Source organism: Melanerpes formicivorus, unplaced genomic scaffold (assembly GCF_026170545.1).
Source record: "Melanerpes formicivorus ecotype bairdi unplaced genomic scaffold, bMelFor1.0.p_v2 SCAF_55, whole genome shotgun sequence".
Lineage (NCBI taxonomy): Eukaryota > Metazoa > Chordata > Aves > Piciformes > Picidae > Melanerpes > Melanerpes formicivorus.
The window spans coordinates 3,816,416-3,834,210 of NW_027142407.1; the positions used below are offsets into that span (position 1 = coordinate 3,816,416).

General features: G+C 41.8%; 1 protein-coding gene across 4 annotated transcripts in view; it reads right to left on the reverse strand.

Moving 5' to 3' along the window:
- PIGN (phosphatidylinositol glycan anchor biosynthesis class N) overlaps positions 1–17,795 on the reverse strand; it is a 125,358-nt gene that overhangs the window by 36,140 nt on the left and 71,423 nt on the right. For all 4 annotated transcript variants that reach the window (XM_068161007.1, XM_068161005.1, XM_068161003.1 and 1 more), the window contains exons 15-19: positions 16,088–16,224; positions 13,838–13,937; positions 13,615–13,707; positions 12,205–12,296; positions 8,079–8,190 (exon numbers count right to left, since the gene is read on the reverse strand). In XM_068161007.1, coding sequence (XP_068017108.1) covers positions 8,079–8,190; positions 12,205–12,296; positions 13,615–13,707; positions 13,838–13,937; positions 16,088–16,224 — 534 coding nt within the window. The remainder of the gene's footprint in view (positions 1–8,078; positions 8,191–12,204; positions 12,297–13,614; positions 13,708–13,837; positions 13,938–16,087; positions 16,225–17,795) is intronic.

The following is a 17,795-nucleotide window of genomic DNA, read 5'->3' on the forward strand; positions in this document are numbered from 1 at the left end:
GGGACACCACTAGTGACTGGCTGCCAGCTGGATGTGGCACCGTTCACTACCACTCTCTGGGCCCGGCCCTCCAGCCAGTTCCTAACCCAGCACAGAGTGTAGTGGTCCAATCCACGGGCTGACAGCTTAGCCAGCAGTTTGCTGTGGGGGATGGTGTCAAAGGCCTTGCTGAAGTCCAGGTAGACCACATCCACAGGCCTCCCCACGTCCACCAGACGGGTCACCTGATCATAGAAAGAGATCAGGTTGGAGAGGCAGGATCTGCCCTTCCTGCATCCATGTTGGCTGGACCTGAGCCCTTGGCCATCCTTCAGGTGCGCAGTTATTGCCGCCAGGATAATCTGCTCCATCACTTTCCCTGGCACTGAGGTCAGGCTGACCGGCCTGTAGTTTCCAGGTTCCTCCATCCGACCCTTCTTGTGGATGGGGACCACGTTGGCCAGTTTCCAGTCATCTGGGACATCACCTGTGAGCCAGGACTGGAGGAAAATGATGGAGAGTGGCCTAGCTAGCACATCTGCCAGCTCTCTCAGCACCCTAGGATGGATCCCATCTGGTCCCATGGACTTGTGAATATCCAAGTGGCTCAGCAGGTCCCGAACTAATTCCTCATGGATTTCCAGGGCATTACACTGCTCTCCGACCCCATCGCCCAGCTCCGGAGGCCACTCGTCCTGAACTCCTCCTGCCTTGCTGTTAAAAATTGAGGCAAAGAAGGTGTTCAGGACCTCAGCCTTCTCCTCATCCTCAGTCACCGCATTCCCCTCCAGGTCCACTAGGGAGTGCAGGTTCTTCCTGCCCTTCTTCTTATTGTTAATATATTTATAAAAATGCTTTTTATTGTCTTTGACTGAGGTGGCCAGCTGCAGTTCCAGCTGGGCCTTAGCCTCCCTAATTTTATTCCTACATAATCTAACAGCTTCCTTGAGCATACCTCGAGAAGCCTACCCCTCCTTCCAAAGGTGATACAGCCTCTTCTTCCCCCTTAAATCCTTAAGTGCATACATAGTGCTAAGTGTTTCCACCTTTATACAATTTATGCTTTTTTAAAATGATTTGGGTTGTTTTGTTTGTTGTTTTGAATTATTTGTGCTGGTTTTTTTCTTCTTTTTTTATAAAACAAGTGTCTGGATCAGGGAATTCACATGGTAAGCTTTCTGTCAAGAGTTACTCCTTTTAAAAATCCATGTAAACCACAGAAACTTACGCACCCAGGTTTTTTTAGGGAGCACTTGTCCTCAAAAAGCAACCGTAAAGGACTAGCAGAACCTCTGGCTTTGCTGCAGGATTGTGTTCAGGGTGAAGGGGAAGGCTAGTTAAGGCGAGAGCTTTACACAGGCAGCACTGCTCATGTAGGAGACAGCAGGAGAAGAGCAGGTTGGAGAGCGGTATTAAGAGATGGAAAGCAGCTGCAATCTTAGCAGATTGTTCAATTAAATTGTCTGAAACACCTCAAGCAAAGCCACTGCCTTGGAGAAGCAGTGAAGCTGAAGAGGTTTGGTGATTTTTTCCCTTGATTAATTCAAGAGACACCATTCAGTCATCAAGTAGGTGCAAGAAACCTTAGGAAAATTACCCCATGAGTCAGTTATGTTTGAAAGTGACAATTATCCAAGAAAATGCTTGAGCCAAGTTTTCAATTACTGCTATTTATTCACAACTCCACTAAAAGGTAAATCAAGCATGCAGGGTACTTTGCAAACACGTGCTCTAAAACTGCATTACAAGACATAATTGCTGTTGTGGCTTTTTCAGTGCAAAGCAGCTACACAGTGCTCACATCCATCAGTTTTTACCATATGAATAGCTACCATTCCTCTGTGAGACAAAGAGATACCTAGTGGAACCTGCTTAGAGGATACATTTAGTCAGCATCCTTTTTTTGGTTCACTTTCACAGGTGTGCAGCATCTGCTGCTTCTATTTAATTTCAGGTCACGAGAATACGTAACTTGTATTTCTGTGTGACATCAATAAGGTAGTTCAAAGCAGTAAGCCTTCAAAAGGCCAGGGAATTGGCTCCTTTAGAACTCCAGTGTTTATTTGGGATGCTTTTGCTGTATTCAGGGCAGATCTCTCCCCTTTGATATATCTTTTCAACTTCTTCTAGCATCATGAGCTCTGGTAATTCCTCTGATATCTCCTAGCCACTGGTGAAGTTTGCACTCACTTTGTGTCGTGCCGATAATCTATCTTGTGCCTTGGAAGACTTGTGATGACCTAGGCACATTAGTAAACCTAACTTACTGCTGCTTGGTCTACACTACTGACCAGGGAAGGGCCCAGCATCTGCTTTCAAGATTCATGTGTTCAGAGTTTAAATAATGTTCAAACTGCTCTCTGCTTTCATAAACATCTTTAGGACTGTGGAAGAGTGCAGAAGCAACTTTGAGATAGAAATTGTAGTCTCCAGCTTAAGAACCTGTCTTCTTTCCACCTTCACAACCTTCTTTGAAGCTCAGAAATTGTTCTTCAACAACTGGCATCTGAGAAACTCTCATGCATAGGCCACAGCTGGAGAGAAGAGACCAAGGGTGACATCTGCAGTCCCTATACCTCTTTGCCAGCAGCTCTGGCTGGAAGCTTTCCCAAACATCTAACACAGTAACAACCCATGCAGAGAATAGTAGGAGAACCAGCATGATCACCTAGATGCTATACAAGGCTGGTTGAAAACACTTCTCTTGTCCCCTAGTTTCATCAAACATGGCATCAAACTGTTTATTTATCTTCTAATTTAGAAGAGAAAATCAACTGAACACCTTGGACCTATATGAAGTTCAAAAGCCTTCTAGGGACAATAACTTAGGCCCAGCATTATCAGCCAGTGGAAACAGCAGTGCTTTTGGCTGAGCAGCAAAACTGGACTTCACCTATGAAAATGATGACAGAGAATTGGTGATCTCTCCAGCAAAACACTTAAGCTGTACAGTAAGCACTCCAATCCAGCAGTCTAGCTGATGGATTTAAAGTAACTCCTGTTTTTACTATTTCTGAAAGCCTTAATGTCTTCTCAAAGACCACAGAATCATGGAATCATTTAGGTCAGAAAAGACCTTTAAGATCACAGAGACCAATCTTTAACCTAACACTTGCCAAGTGCAGTATTAAACAATGCTCCTAAATGCCATGCCTATATGTCTTTTGAATACCTCCAGGGATGGTGACTCAATCAGTTTCTTGGGGAACCTGTTCCAATGCTTGACAACCCTTCCAGTGAAGAAATTTTTCATAACATCCAATCGACCTCCACCACTTGGCACAACTTGAGGCCATGTCATAGATTCATAGAATGGTTTAGGTTGGAAGGGACATGAAAGATCATCTAGTTTCAACCCCCCAGCCATAGGCAGGGACACCTTCCACTAGACCAGGTTGCTCAAGGCCTTGAACACCTCCAGGGAGGGGGCATCCACAACCTCCCTGGCCAACCTGTTCTAGTGTCTAAGCACCCTCACTGTAAATTTCCTTTCATCCTCTCATTCCTCTCACTTGTTACTTAGGAAAAGAGACTGATGCCCACCTCACTAGAAGACAGAAATAGCATTAACTAAAAGACAATTCTCTCCTTGCCCTAGCAAACAAAACTCAGGGAAAAAAAAGGTCCTTTAATGATAACAAGAGAGAACATGAGAAACTCTTAGCAATTCTCAGAAACTGTGTGTAATCACTATTTTCTGCTTCAAGCAAAAGGTGACATGTAGCAAAGCTTCAAAACAGGTCTAAACATAACTAAGTTTTTGTAACAGAAATGCAAATGGAACCATAGGAAATTACTCATGCTTGCATTTTTACATTTCTTTACAGACTTTTGCTGAAAACTCTTTTTGATCATGCTGTTAGATTGTCTGGAACTTTTTTGTTTCTTTAAGGCTAATATCCATGTTGGAAACTGACACTGTGTAGGTAGAAAAAATAATGAATAAAGGAGTAGTCTGTAAATGGCCTCCCAAATCCATGCAGGTATGTAGCTCATATTCATTTGCTATGGTGCATGCTTTGTCCCTTCTGTACAGAAATCAACACTAACAGGGCTGGATTGGAGGGATTTAGCTTTTCTGCAAACTGGCAAGTTTTTTTGCCTACTCTGATGGTCTCTGTCAACTCAGTTTTCTTTTTCTTTTAATGTAATGGAACAAGCTTTGTTCCTTACAAGGCATGATAGCTTCGCTACAGACTAATTCACACGTGGAAAAGGGAGCTCTCTTGGACAAGAAGGAAGAAAACTGACTTCAGAAGAGAAAAACAAAACAAAATATGATAAGCATAACACAAAGTTTACACTACCCTGACTCTGACTGAAGCAGGAAGAGAACTAAAAAGGGAAGTATCTTTATTCAGATGCAATTGAAAAAAAAACCTTATGAAGAACAACTCAGGCAAGTAAGAACTACTTGATCCTTGGGGAAATATTAGCTATTGTTTTGTATGGAAATACATCTCATCCCAAACGAGCAGGTGCAGAAAACTGAGGTGAGGTGAAATGAAAAATTTAAAAGAGGGTTCTTGAACATTTAAAAAAAAAAAAAATAAAAATTATGAGATACTGATCAAAGAAATCTGGCCAGATCAGTAGGCTTTTTGCTAAAGGGGAAAAATAGATCTAGAAACACCAGCTATTGTTTCTCCCTTGGGTAATTTAAAGGCTTTTAGCCAATGCTGAACCTAAGAGAGATGCTAGCAGTGGCTAAGGGAATCCCCAAGACAAACCATCAAGAGTATCAGGCAGAGACACTCTATTTTCCCTTCCACTTCAGTCAATACTTGAAAGAAAATGCCACATGAAGAAGAAAAGATGTGTAAGCAAATTAATCTTTTAACTCTCCAAAATGAATAAACATCAAGAAATCAATCCTAGTTTTTTGTCTAGGAAAAACCTTACCAGAGAGGAAAGTGAAACCATCAGTGACTGCTTCCAAATACCACATATGGGAGAGCTCAAAATGCTACTTTTGAGAAACCCTTCATCAGATGCAAAGCAGGAATAAGAAATTCAGTGTCATGATCACTGTCATTGCAAAACAACATGTTTCATCTGGCTAGGGGATTCGTCTCACCCTTAGAACTGCCTGGGAGTCATAAATCAAAACCCATGTTCAAAACGCTCCAAGCATGCATTTATGAGGATTACTCCCCTCCACTGTCCCCACTGAGAACCCCAACTCTAAAGAACAAAGGAATTCCATTGCCTAGAAACACCAGTCTTCTGACAAACATTTTCCTTTCACATTTCTCTATGTTTTAAGGTCACTAAGTGCAACCTAACCTCAAAACAAATTATTTATTTTGAACGAGGTAATGATTCTGTTATGTTCCTCTACCCCCTGGAAGTCTGGATAATCTCTTCTTCCAATCATTCTCTTACCCAGAGTACAAATGTTAGATCCCATGTTTTCCATTTCAAATAAGATTTTGGAATACGAATCCAATAGAGGCTAGTAATGAGATGTCACTGTTGCAAAATATCCTCTCATATAGGGAGAAACTTGTGGCGTTTTGCAATCTTCTCGAAGGCTGAGAGAGAAACAAAGACATTTCTCCCTGAATAAGCAGGCAGAACATTTTAATCTAATTATCTCAGGGCTCTGTGAGTGAATTTCTTGATTCTCTACTCTTGGCTCAAGAATAGTCTGGCATTACTTTCTGACTACACATCTATTTCATCAGCAGCAACTTCTCCACAGTCAGACTGCATGAAATGCTGCAGAAGTTGTCTGGTGAGTTGACACTAACCCACTGCCAGATGTCAACCCAGCTGTTCTCTCCTCCATCCAGTATCACTTATTTTCAGGTATTCCAGTCAGAAACCTACTGCTGAATATATATACTGAAAATATCTATTCTAAATGTTTTAGGAAAGAAACTGATGCCTCTTTTCCACAGTTAATCTGGCTAAGTTAAGAGAAAACACCAACATATTATACATGTGTGCATCCTCAGGTAAAGGCATTTACAGAATCACAGAATTAACCAGGTTGGAAAAGACCTTCAAGATGATCAATTCCAACCTGTCACCCAACACCATCTAATAACTAAACCATGGCACTGAGTGCCTCATCTAGTCTTCTTTTAAACACTTCCAGGGACAGTGACTCCACCACTTCCCCAGGCAGCCCATTCCAATGCGCAATCTCTCTTTCTGTGAAGAATTTCTTTCTAAGATCAAGCCTAAACTTCCCCTGGTGTAGCTTGAGACTGTGTCCTCATGTTCTGTCACTGGTTGCCTGGGAGAAGAGACTGACCCCCACCTGGCTACAACCTCCTTTCAGGTAGTTGTAGAGAGCAAGAAAGTTTCCCCTGAGCCTCCTCTTCTCCAAGCTAAACAACCCCAAATTCCTCAGCTGCTCCTCTTAGAGCTTGTGCTTCAGACCCCTCTCCAGCCTTGTTGCCCTTCTATGGGCACGTTTGAGCATCTCAACATCTTTCTTAAATTGTGGGGCCCAGAACTGGACACAGTACTTAAGATTAAATAATTCATTTTTCTTCCCCCTCCTCCTTGTAACTAATTTAACCTCCATACTTAAACACTGATATAATGAATGCATTGCTTAGCTCAATAAGAAATTCCTTCAATTAAGTTATAACAAATAAAGGTGGTCCCGAAATAAAACCATTATCTTGGAATAAGTTGTGGGTGGTTGTTTTTTGGTTTGCTACCATTATCTTGTAATAAGTTGTAGGTTGTTGTTTTTTGTTTTCTTTTTAAAAAGACAGCAGACATGCAGGGTATTATTTGAATTTTGAAGGCTCTCTAGAACTTAATTATCACTTACTATTAAAAGATGTACCTATTTCACAGTATCACAGTATCACTAAGGTTGGAAGAGACCTTGAGGATCATTGAGTTCAACCTGTCACCACAGACCTCATGACTAGACCATGGCACCAAGTGCCACGTCCAATCTCCTCTTGAACACCTCCAGGGACGGTGACTCCACCACCTCCCTGGGCAGCACATTCCAATGATGAATGACTCGCTCAGTGAAGAACTTTCTCCTCACCTTGAGCCTAAACTTCCCCTGGCACAGCTTGAGACTGTGTCCCCTTGTTCTGGTGCTGGTTGCCTAGGAGAAGAGACCAACCCCTTCCTGGCCACAACCACCTTTCAGGTAGTTGTAGAGGGCAATGAGGTCACCCCTGAACCTCCTCTTCTCCAGGCTAAACAATCCCAGCTCCCTCAGCCTCTCCTCATAGGGCTTATGCTCAAGGCCTCTCACCAGCCTTGTTGCCCTTCTCTGGATATGTTCAAGTGTTTCAATGTCCTTCTTAAACTGAGGGGCCCAGAACTGGACACAGGACTCAAGGCGTGGCCTAACCAATGCAGAGTACAGGGGCAGAATGACTTCCCTTTCACCTGGAAGATTTAACCAACACAAAAACAGCTCACTTTCAGTCTTCACATCGATATTCAACAGCCAGAAGTTGGAAAGAACCCTTTGTACCATAACAAGCCTGTCCTTAGTGTGCATGATCAGTTCTTGCAAAGGTCACTGGAAGCTAGGTACACAGACTGGAGCTAGGGCAAACTCTCCAAACACATAAATAGCCATAAGCTTAGCTTTTGGGAACACACCATTATGATATTTAAAAATGTGTATGACCATGAGCACATGGTCCTCTTGAAACAGTCAAGGGGAAAACTTTTAGGAACAACCAATTTTTTCCTTGAAAATTGTGGCACTGGTAGGAACATGCTATTGGTAGGAACATGCTATATTTAGTATCTCAGGTAGTGATAGGACTAGGGGGAATTGAATGAAGCTGGAGGTGGGGAGATTCAGGCTAGGTGTGAGGAGGAGGTTCTCCACCATGAGAGTGGTGAAACCCTGGAATGGGTTGTCCAGGGAGGTGGTCAAGCCCCCATCCCTGGAGGTGTTTAAGAGCAGGCTGGATGAGGCTCTGTCCAGCCTGCTCTAGTGTGGGGTGTCCCTGCCCATGGCAGGGGGTTTGGAACTAGATGATCCTTGTGGTCCCTTCCAACCCTGAATGATACTATGATACTATGCTGTTAGGAAGTATGTAAAAACTCACACACACAAAGTCTTTAACGTTCAGAATGACTGAAAAGTAGCAACTGACCTGATAAAAATGTAGCTTCAGATCTTTGTTATTCCTGTACTTATTTTCACTTCTACAAAGAGAGGCCAGCGAGAAGCAAGAGATCAAAAGAGTCAGTAAACCAGCTGCTGTTCTGTAAAAACAAACAAGAGAACAATAAAATCCCAGGAAATATCATCAAAAGGTTCAGGAGATTTTCACAGTAGTGTTCTTCACTAAGATGAAATAATTCATTACACTATCAAGAGTTAGCATGTTAAGGGAACTTCAACATACAGCTTTAGAAAAACAAAATCCAGTCTGGAATCAAGTGTGACTTAGGTTTGGTTTGGGTTTTGCTTTGGTTTTGATAGTGGTTGGTCGGGTTTTTTAGGTCTTGGAGTTTTATTCTGACAGGGGTCTGAGGAAGTGCTGATGGGTTTTGTAGGTGGATTTGGTTAATTTGGGGGTTTTGTTGTCTAGGTTTTTATCATTTGGTTGAGTTTTCTCGTGTCTGTGTATGCATGTGTGTGGGTTTTTCTGGTTTTGTTTGATTGATTGATTGATACAAACTTTTCCATCTGCAGAAACAGCCACGCGCTTTTCACGGCAGTGGCAAAATACTTTCATCTTGGCTATGTCTGACCTGTCACCTGTTATTTTTAGGTACTTTTGAATACCTCCAAGTAATATTTTTAATAAAATAGTGATAGTGATCAGTGACCTAGAGAGTTAGTGCATCGGAAGAAGTGTGGCAGGTCAGGAGAGGTGGGCGATTGTGCCACTCTACTCTGCTTCGGTGAGACCTCCCCTCGAGTATTGTGTCCAGCTGTGGGGCCCCTAACACAAGAAAGACATAGACCTGCTGGGGGGCGGTCCAGAAGAGGGCAGCCAAGATGATCAGTGGGCTGGAGCACCTCTCCTATGAAGACAGGCTGAAAGAATTAGAGCTTTTCAGCCTGGAGAGGAGAAGGCTCCGGAGAGACCTTATAGCTTCATATCAATAGCCAAAGGGCTGTTTAGAAGGGCTTGCAGTGACGGGATGAGGGGCAATGGTTTGAAAATGGAGAAAGGTAGATTTAGTTTGGACATAAGGAAGAAGTTCTTTACAATGTGGGTGGTAAAATATGGGAACAGGTTGCCCAGAGATGTGGTTGAGACCCTGTCTCTGGAGACATTCAAGATCTAACTTGATGTGGCCCTGGGCAATCTGATCTAGGTGGAGGTGTCCCTGCTGACTGCAGGGCATTTGGACAAGATGACCTTTGAGGTCCCTTCCAAGCCCATGCAATCTGTGAATCTTTTTTGAGGTTTGTCAGGTTTGTCATCTCACAGTGTAATTCCACCACTATTACTATCAAACAACACAGCTGTGTCTAAAAGCAATAGCAAGACTAACAGGAAGATTGTCACTCATCACGTAAACACAGGAAAAGAAAATCTAGTAATTATGATGTTGTTCCAAAATAACAGGCAGGAGTCACTAAAAGATCAATACTAATACCAATTGTTGCCCTTCAGTTATCAAGTAATTGGAGAAGTGGTAAAAGCAGCAGAAGTATTTGTATGTCTTTCTCTGCCATGCCTTGTTGTCTTTCTCTGGACATGTTCATGTTTCTCAACGTCCTTCTTAAACTGAGCAGCCCAGAACTGGACACAGTACTCAAGGTGTGGCCTAACCAGTAGCCTCCAGCTGGGCTTCATGTCACTGATTACAGTCCTCTGAAACTGACAGTTTAGCTTGCTTCTAGTCCACCTCATTGTCCACTGATCTAGCTGGTACATCAATGGTTGGTCTATTAAGATGTAATGGGAGATATTACCAAAATACTGTGTTAAAAGTCAAAATAAACACCATTCACTGCTCTACCCTGGCCAGCTCCCTCAGCTCTCTTGTGTGCACCCCAACAATGCCCATAGATGCATGCCTGTCCAATTTGTTTCAGTGTTCACTAACCTGATTCTCATTCACTAAAGTTATGTCTTCCTTGCTCCAGACTTGCCCCCAGGTCTCAGCAGTCTGAAGGCTGGGGCTCCTGATGGCCAATCTTATCAGTAAAGATGGGGACAAAAGAAGACCTCAGACTTTTCAATGTCCTTTAGCACCAGGTCACTATCCCAGTCTGCAGCATGGACACACTTTCCTTTAACTTCCTTTTGCTGCTGTACACTGTCTCGTTGCACTTCACATCCCACACCAGATTCAACACCAGGAGAACTTTGGCTTTCCTAACCTATCCTGTATATCCAGACAGTATCTCTACTTTGCTCCTAGGTCACTTGACCCTGCTTTCGCCTCTTGTATGCTTCATTTTTGTGACTGAGTCAGCAGCTCCCTGTTCATACCACAGAGGTTTTATTAATGTATTGAAGAAGCCCTGAACACAGCGCCACTGCTCAAGAACAGATTTAATAAATGCACTTTCCTTCTCACTGGCACACTAATTTCTCCTTCTTGTATCTTCTCTCCCAGCATCTCCTTAACTTCACTATCCTGAAGTGTCACATCTACATGTATTTTTAATTGCTGCTTCAAGCCTTTTCAGCTTCAGAACTCCCTTGGCAAGACTCAGACAGGTGCAAACTATTTCAGAAGTAAAATGTTTCATTAGAAGAATAAATAGGATGACATACAGCCTGGGTAAGGTGAATGTAAAGAAGTGCCACGGAGAAAGATCTGAGGGTAATTTAATTCCATTTTAATTTCTAAGCTGTGCTCAAATGTTCTAAAGAATAAAATCCCCTCAGTTTGGATCAGCAGAAATACATACATGTGTATATAGAGTTGAGAGGTGGTAATAAAGCCAAAGCAAATCTGTGAGTGTTTCTAACCTACCCAGGCATCAAACCTAAGAAGAGTTTTCAACAGATGGATTTAAATCACAGTGAAAATACAATGTGTCAACAATTTGGAAATATCTCGGCTCATCAGTCTATCTGAAATTATATATTACTGCTTAAATCCCACATTCTACTGAGTATCAGGCACTCTGGCTCTGATGGGGCCCAGCAGATCTTCTGCCAGTCATGGCAGTGTAGATCTCCCTCTGCAGTGACTACAGTAATACCACAAGTTGAACACCTTCAGACCAGCCACTTTGATTGCATCCAGATATCAGAGAATGCTTGTATGATGAAAAACTATCTGACAAGAGGAGAGGGACATATGACAAAGATGCACTAGAAAAAAATGCCAATCAGCCACTGTAGAAAATCAAACAAGCAACACCAGAAAGAATAAGGCAGAATAGAGAAGCTGAGGTGGAAAAAGAAGAGACAAAGGAGACACTGAGTAAGAAGAGAGATCTACCTCTCCTATTTGTCCTGTTTCCCTAAATATCTCATTAGGTACAGAGTAACATTAAAAATTTAATGGAAGATGCTGTCAAAGTAAACTACTTTTGAAAGAATATTCATAGAAGTCAGTGCTATTTACCAGATCTGCACCCCACCACAGCTCCTCCTTTAACAATGACCTTTATTTTCATGTAAAAGTTGCAAATTTCAGAATGTTAAGAAATGTCTTCCTCAACAAGGAAATACAAGATAATGCAAAGAGCACATGGATGAGGCAAAAGAATCAAGTCTATTCTTGTTCACATTAAATAACTGAGGTCTCTGTTATTCATGCTATTTAAATTCTCGATTTCAGTATTTGGCTCAGTCAACTTTCAGTAATACGATTTACAGACTCACAGATTGCACTAGGTTAGGGAGGGACTGTTGAAAGTCATCTTGTCCAACTCCCCTACACTGAGCAGGGTGATCTCCAATTAGATCAGGCTGCCCAGGGCCACATTGAGTCTAATCTTGAATGTCTCCAGAGACAGGGCCTCAACCACATCCCTGGCAACCTGTTCCAATATTTTACCACTCTCACTGTAAAGAACTTCTTCCTTATGTCTAACCTAAATCTACCTTGCTCCAGTTTAAAACAATTGCCCCTCATCCTATCACTACAAACTCTTCTAAATGGTCCTTCCCCAGCCTTACTGTGGGTCCTTTTGAGATACTGAAACGTAGCCCTACGGTCTTGCTGGAGCCTTCTCTTATTGAGGCTGTATTCCTCACACATACCCAAAGTCAGCCTAAATTTTGAAACATCAAAGAGGGAAATAAAAAGCTTTAAGAACAATAAAAAGTTTTAAGAATAACATAAGATTCTTACACCAGAGAAATGTTTGGTTCTCTTCCTACAACAGGCATTAAGGGAAACACTGCCAGGAGCACACAGAGAAGAATCCAGACCAATACTGTCCTCTAAAAGAAGAAAAACAAATGGGATTTTTTTTTTTGAGGTCACACTGAGAGGTGATTGTCTGATAGAAAAAAATACTTCACTGAACTACTAACAGCTACTAGTATCTCCCACAGGCAACCCCCCTCTGCATCTATCTAAAGTAAAATTCACTGAAAAAAGGGCACAGGGTCACTGGTATTACAGCACTTCAATTGAATACAGGAAAGAATCTCATTTACACAGCTGTCAGAATGCTATCAAAGACAATGTAAATTAAAGCTAAGCCTACACTTAAAAGCACTTTCTCAAAGTGTGGCCTTCACACACATTGCACTTGCCAGAAAGCTAATGAGTAACCTTATGGAAGAAAGGAATAAAACTCATCCATCAGAATTTTACAGCAGCTAATGATTTAATCTCTAGAAATATAATAACATTTTTTCAGTCTTAAAATCTGAATGCACTTGACTTGACGACCATAATTGTCTAAGCATTTCTCTAAATTCTATGCTAAGAGGAAAAAACACAAACTAACCCAGATATCTTACCCTAAATAAGGACAGTAAGAGCTCTAGCACTTAACTTTTTAAGCTCAAATCAGATTCAAGTTCATGAAAGGAAGGATGCTACAAACCATCTTCTGTATATTCCCAGCTTTAAGAACAGCAACTTAAATACAATTAAACTTGTAGATAAACAAACAGAAGCTTCCATCTTAACAGTTCTTACAGAGCATGACTTAGCAATTTGACTTTTTTTTTTTTGGTTTTAATTAAAACAGTAATTTTCGTCCAGAACTTTTTGGTTTAGCTATCCTGTGAAATAAGAGATACCTGAATAAACTAATGGAAGAAATGCTTCATATTAAAAGTTGTGGCACTTCACCTGGGAAAACCAGTACAGAAATCTGCCTCTGAGGAATGATGTGTGCCAGCTGATTTCAGACAACAATGAATTGACAAACATTTTCAAGTTACTTTTTTTTTTTTTCCCCCAATAAATGATTATATTACTTCAATAGTGGCACTAGCACCATGTCAAAACTTGTCACTATGACAATTCAATAAAGTGTGTGTATTTAAGTCAAGCATTTTTTAGTTATCATTAGCAACACAAAACTGATAACTCATAGTTACCCTGAAATTCTTAGGTAGTCTTATTATTTATCTTGTACAAGAGATGTATCCAGATATATTAAAGCTCCCTTGCCTTACTACATGCTGCATAAGCCAGAGATCACAATAAGAGCACAGCTACATAAAAATCTAAAGCAGCATTCCAAATGCAATCAATTGTTAGCCATTTAAAATGCTCCTTTGGAACAAAGCAGTTCAGTACCTTTGCTTGAACCCACAGCTGAGTGATCACTGGCCAGCCAGCAAAGACCACAAGACCAATACTAAGTGTGGAGCGGTAAAAAAAGCTGAAGACCTATTAATAAAAAAGAAGTAATTCATCAGAAGTCTGAAAACCAAACACATTAATAAAACTTACAGCTCCTCAGAGAGGTTGAATACTTGCAACGAGATAGGCTGTAGATATATATGGGTAAAGTACTTACAAGTATTTCAATTCCTAGCGTACACACCAAGAGGAATCCTACAGACTGACTGATAGGAAGCGACAGGAGATTTGTGGCAAGGCCTTGAATAACAGGAAGTCTGTTCAAAAGGATGGAACAAGACAGGAATTATTTTTAAAACCCAGAAATACTAGAGGATTTTATCATTGAAGGGTGGGAAGGAGGTCAGAGCACAAGAAATGTCTCAGGTATTGCTGATTCTGCCTGCCATTTAGAAACAGAGTGGGTGACGGCTTGAGGTTCCTTCTGCCTAGTTTTACTTGATATAAAACCTACAATAAAACCCTCCAGCTTTCCCCCTCCTATTTCCAGCACATCTTTGCCAATATTTGGATTATTCGTTATCCAAGTAGACTCTGAGTTATGAACGTTTTTGGTTGTTCTGTGCTCAGTGTCTGTCATAACTGATAATACATTCAGACTTTAGAGAGAGAGAAAGAAAAATTCCCCAGTTAGCTTTTCCAGGGTTTTATGGGGCAGCTCATTATCTAACTGCAGTTGGTCTCATTTTCTCTGAATAATACCAAGTTGGTATCTACAGAATTGCCAGTGGATTAGGTTAGTAATAGAAATCAGAAAGTAACAACTGGTTTTGGATTTGCAGTAAAAGGAGACCCAAGTAAGTCAAGCTTGTTTTAATATCACAACACTCAACTTGACTAGTATCACCAAGGTTGGAAGAGACCTCAAGGATCATCAAGTCCAACCTGTCACCACAGACCTCATGACTAGTACATGTTCTCCAGAAGCAGTTGAAGGTCACCACACTTGACAATTTGCAGGATCAGACTATTTCAAAGTTACCAAAGAAAGGGAACAACCTAGCCCATTTTACAAAAGAACTGTAGGCATCCTTTGGCTGCAGTTACAAGAGTACCAAAACCACTTCATCTTGCAAAAATATTAATTTTTGCTAATAGAAAAATATATCTTCTAGAATTGGCAGATGAATCAATCACTTTGGAATCTACTCTAATATGTCAGTGTTGTGGGTTTAAGACTGGATGTCTTGACCATAGAGAAAAGTCCTCCAGAAGTACCAGAGAAGTACAAGGAGGAGGTGGACACAGGAAAAGTGTCATCATTGTTATTTCATCCCATCATGCCTGCATATTCCCTACACAAATGAACATTACTGTCTGTCCTGCCCTTTTCTCTCTCTGCTCACAAAGTGTTCTAGACTGTTATCTCTCAGGTATTCTGGGGGAATTGTGGCTTTTTCTGCAGCTTTGGCCATGAGGCAAATTTTGTGCTACACAATTACTGTGTCCAGTTCTGGGCCCCTCAGTTTAAGAAGGACATTGAAAGTCTTGAATGTGTCCAGAGAAGGGCAATGAGGCTGGGGAGAGGCCTTGAAAACAAGCCCTATGAGGAGAGGCTGAGGGAGCTGGGATTGTTTAGCCTGGAGAAGAGGAGGCTCAGGGGAGACCTCATTGCCCTCTACAACTACCTGAAAGGTGGTTGTAGCCAGGAAGGGGTTGGCCTCTTCTCCCAGGCAACCAGCACCAGAACAAGGGGACACAGTCTCAAGCTGTGCCAGGGGAGGTTTAGACTCGAGATGAGGAGAAAGTTCTTCACAGAAAGAGTAATTGGCTGTTGGAATGTGCTGCCCAGGGAGGTGGTTGACTCACTGTCCCTGGAGGTGTTCAAGAGGGGATTGGACGTGGCACTTGGTGCCATGGTCTAGTCATGGGGTCTGTGTTGATAGGTTGGACTCGATGATCCTCAAGGTCTCTTCCAACCTTAGTTATACTGTGATACTGTAATTCGGGCCTAGGTTGCAGGGGGCAGCAGGGAAGTGTGGGGGGAAGCAGAGAGGCATGTGGCAGTGCATTGAGGACTGGGGTTTGGCCTTGCTGGGGGGAAGGTTTTGGTGTTGACCTAGTGAGGTTTTAAAAAAAGCCCAGGTTGGAAAGAACTGGACTGAGGCTGAATAGGAATTTGTGTATTTTGTATTTCTGTATATATTTGTGAATAGTATTTCCATTTAAACTTTCCAATTCTGTGGAGCATTTTTATTTTACTCCTTTGGGGAGGGGTAAAATAGCTTTCTGTCCACTCAAACCAAGACAGTCATAAGTCTGGAATGACTCAGGAAGCATTTCGAGAAGTTTAATACAATTATATCCAACTTTTTCCTCTCAAACACATGTCAGAAGTTTGTCAAGAAAAAGGAGGCACAGACCTGGTTCTATAAAATAGTCTTCAAGAAGGGTATTTTTTACTTACTCTTTCACAACTGCATACCATACTGGTACCGGCAAGAGACAGTATATGTAGTATGTCCAAGGACACATTTGAATCAACAGGAAAAAAGCTATCATCATTCCAACAAAGGCAAAACAGTAGAAGAGAAGAGTAGATTTCTGAAAAACAAATGGTTAGACAAGCATTCCTGAAAACAAGCAATGAAATGTTTTAAACTGCACACTATTTTCCAGTTGCTAGTTACACAGTAAAGCAAATGGCATTTTAACACAGACACTCAAGTTGCCTTGTGTCTGTGGACAGAACTCTGGATGCTGCTTCCAGCCAGGTGAAAAAAACAAATAGCACACAACAGTAGGACTTGAAGATCTAATTCTAAATATGTCTCTATATAAGGTCCTGCACTAAAAACTGCATAGAATTACATAGAATAAACCAGGTTGGAAGAGACCTTCAAGATCATCGCGTCCAACCCATCAACCAATCCAACCCACCTAAACAACTAAACCATGGCACCAAGCACCCCATCAAGTCTCCTCCTGAACACCTCCAATGATGGTGACTCCACCACCTCCCCAGGCAGCCCATTCCAATGGGCAATCACTCTCTCTGTATAGAACTTCTTCCTAACATCCAACCTAAACCTCCCCTGGTGCAGCCTGAGACTGTGTCCTCTTGTTCTGGTACTGGCTGCCTGGGAGAAGAGACCAACATCCACCTGTCTACACATACAAGGCACGCTTGTATGATCTGGTAGCCCAATGTATGCAGTGTTGCGTGTGTTCAATGGTTACTTCCTGTCAATTGAAAGTCAAAGATGCTGAGAATCTTGAGGAAAAAAAAAGAACTCTATTAAATTTAGATTCTAAAACCAGACTTGGAGCTTAACCTTCCGAGTTCAATGTCATAGCATTACAATCAAAATGGTGAATGAAAATTCCATTAGCATATGTTTCCTCCTTCTGCTTGAGACATTTCTAAGAGAACTGATGGAGTTAAAACGTTAAGCATTAAATCCTAGCAGAAAAAAAACCCAACACTTCAGAATCTAGGGACAGCACCTGAAGGAGGCTTGGGAGCCACCTTTCACAGAAGAGATAAGCTTCCTCAAAGAACCTACAATTTCAGAATACAACAGAGGACTAGAGTTGCATGGCATCAAAAGGTTGCTAGCATAGCTAGAACTGTTATTGTATTTAATCCTACAACACCAGCTTTGGGGTTTTCTTAAAAAAAAAATAATGAAGATATGAGATTAGAACAGTCTCCCTACCACACAGCCAAAGAAATATGTTCTTGGACTGAGAGAGCTGGAAGGAGGAATAGCAAAGAGAAGGCGTTTCAAATGGGTAATCTCAGACAAGTAGGCTTGTCCTTAAGTCACATGTAGCGGCAATCTCGTTTGTGCAAAGAGGAGCATTTAAAGAATCACTCTGCATCTGTTTTATTTAGAATAAACCAAACCAGGTTGGAAGAGACCTTCAAGATCATCACGTCCAACCCATCAACCAATCCAACCCACCTAAACAACTAACCCATGGCACCAAGTACCCCATCAAGTCTCCTCCTGAACACCTCCAATGATGGCGACTCCACCACCTCCTTGGGCAGCCCATTCCAATGGGCAATCACTCTTTCTGTATAGAACTTCTTCCTAACATCCAACCTGAACCTCCCCTGGTGCAGCCTGAGACTGTGTCCTCTTGTTCTGGTACTGGCTGCCTGGGAG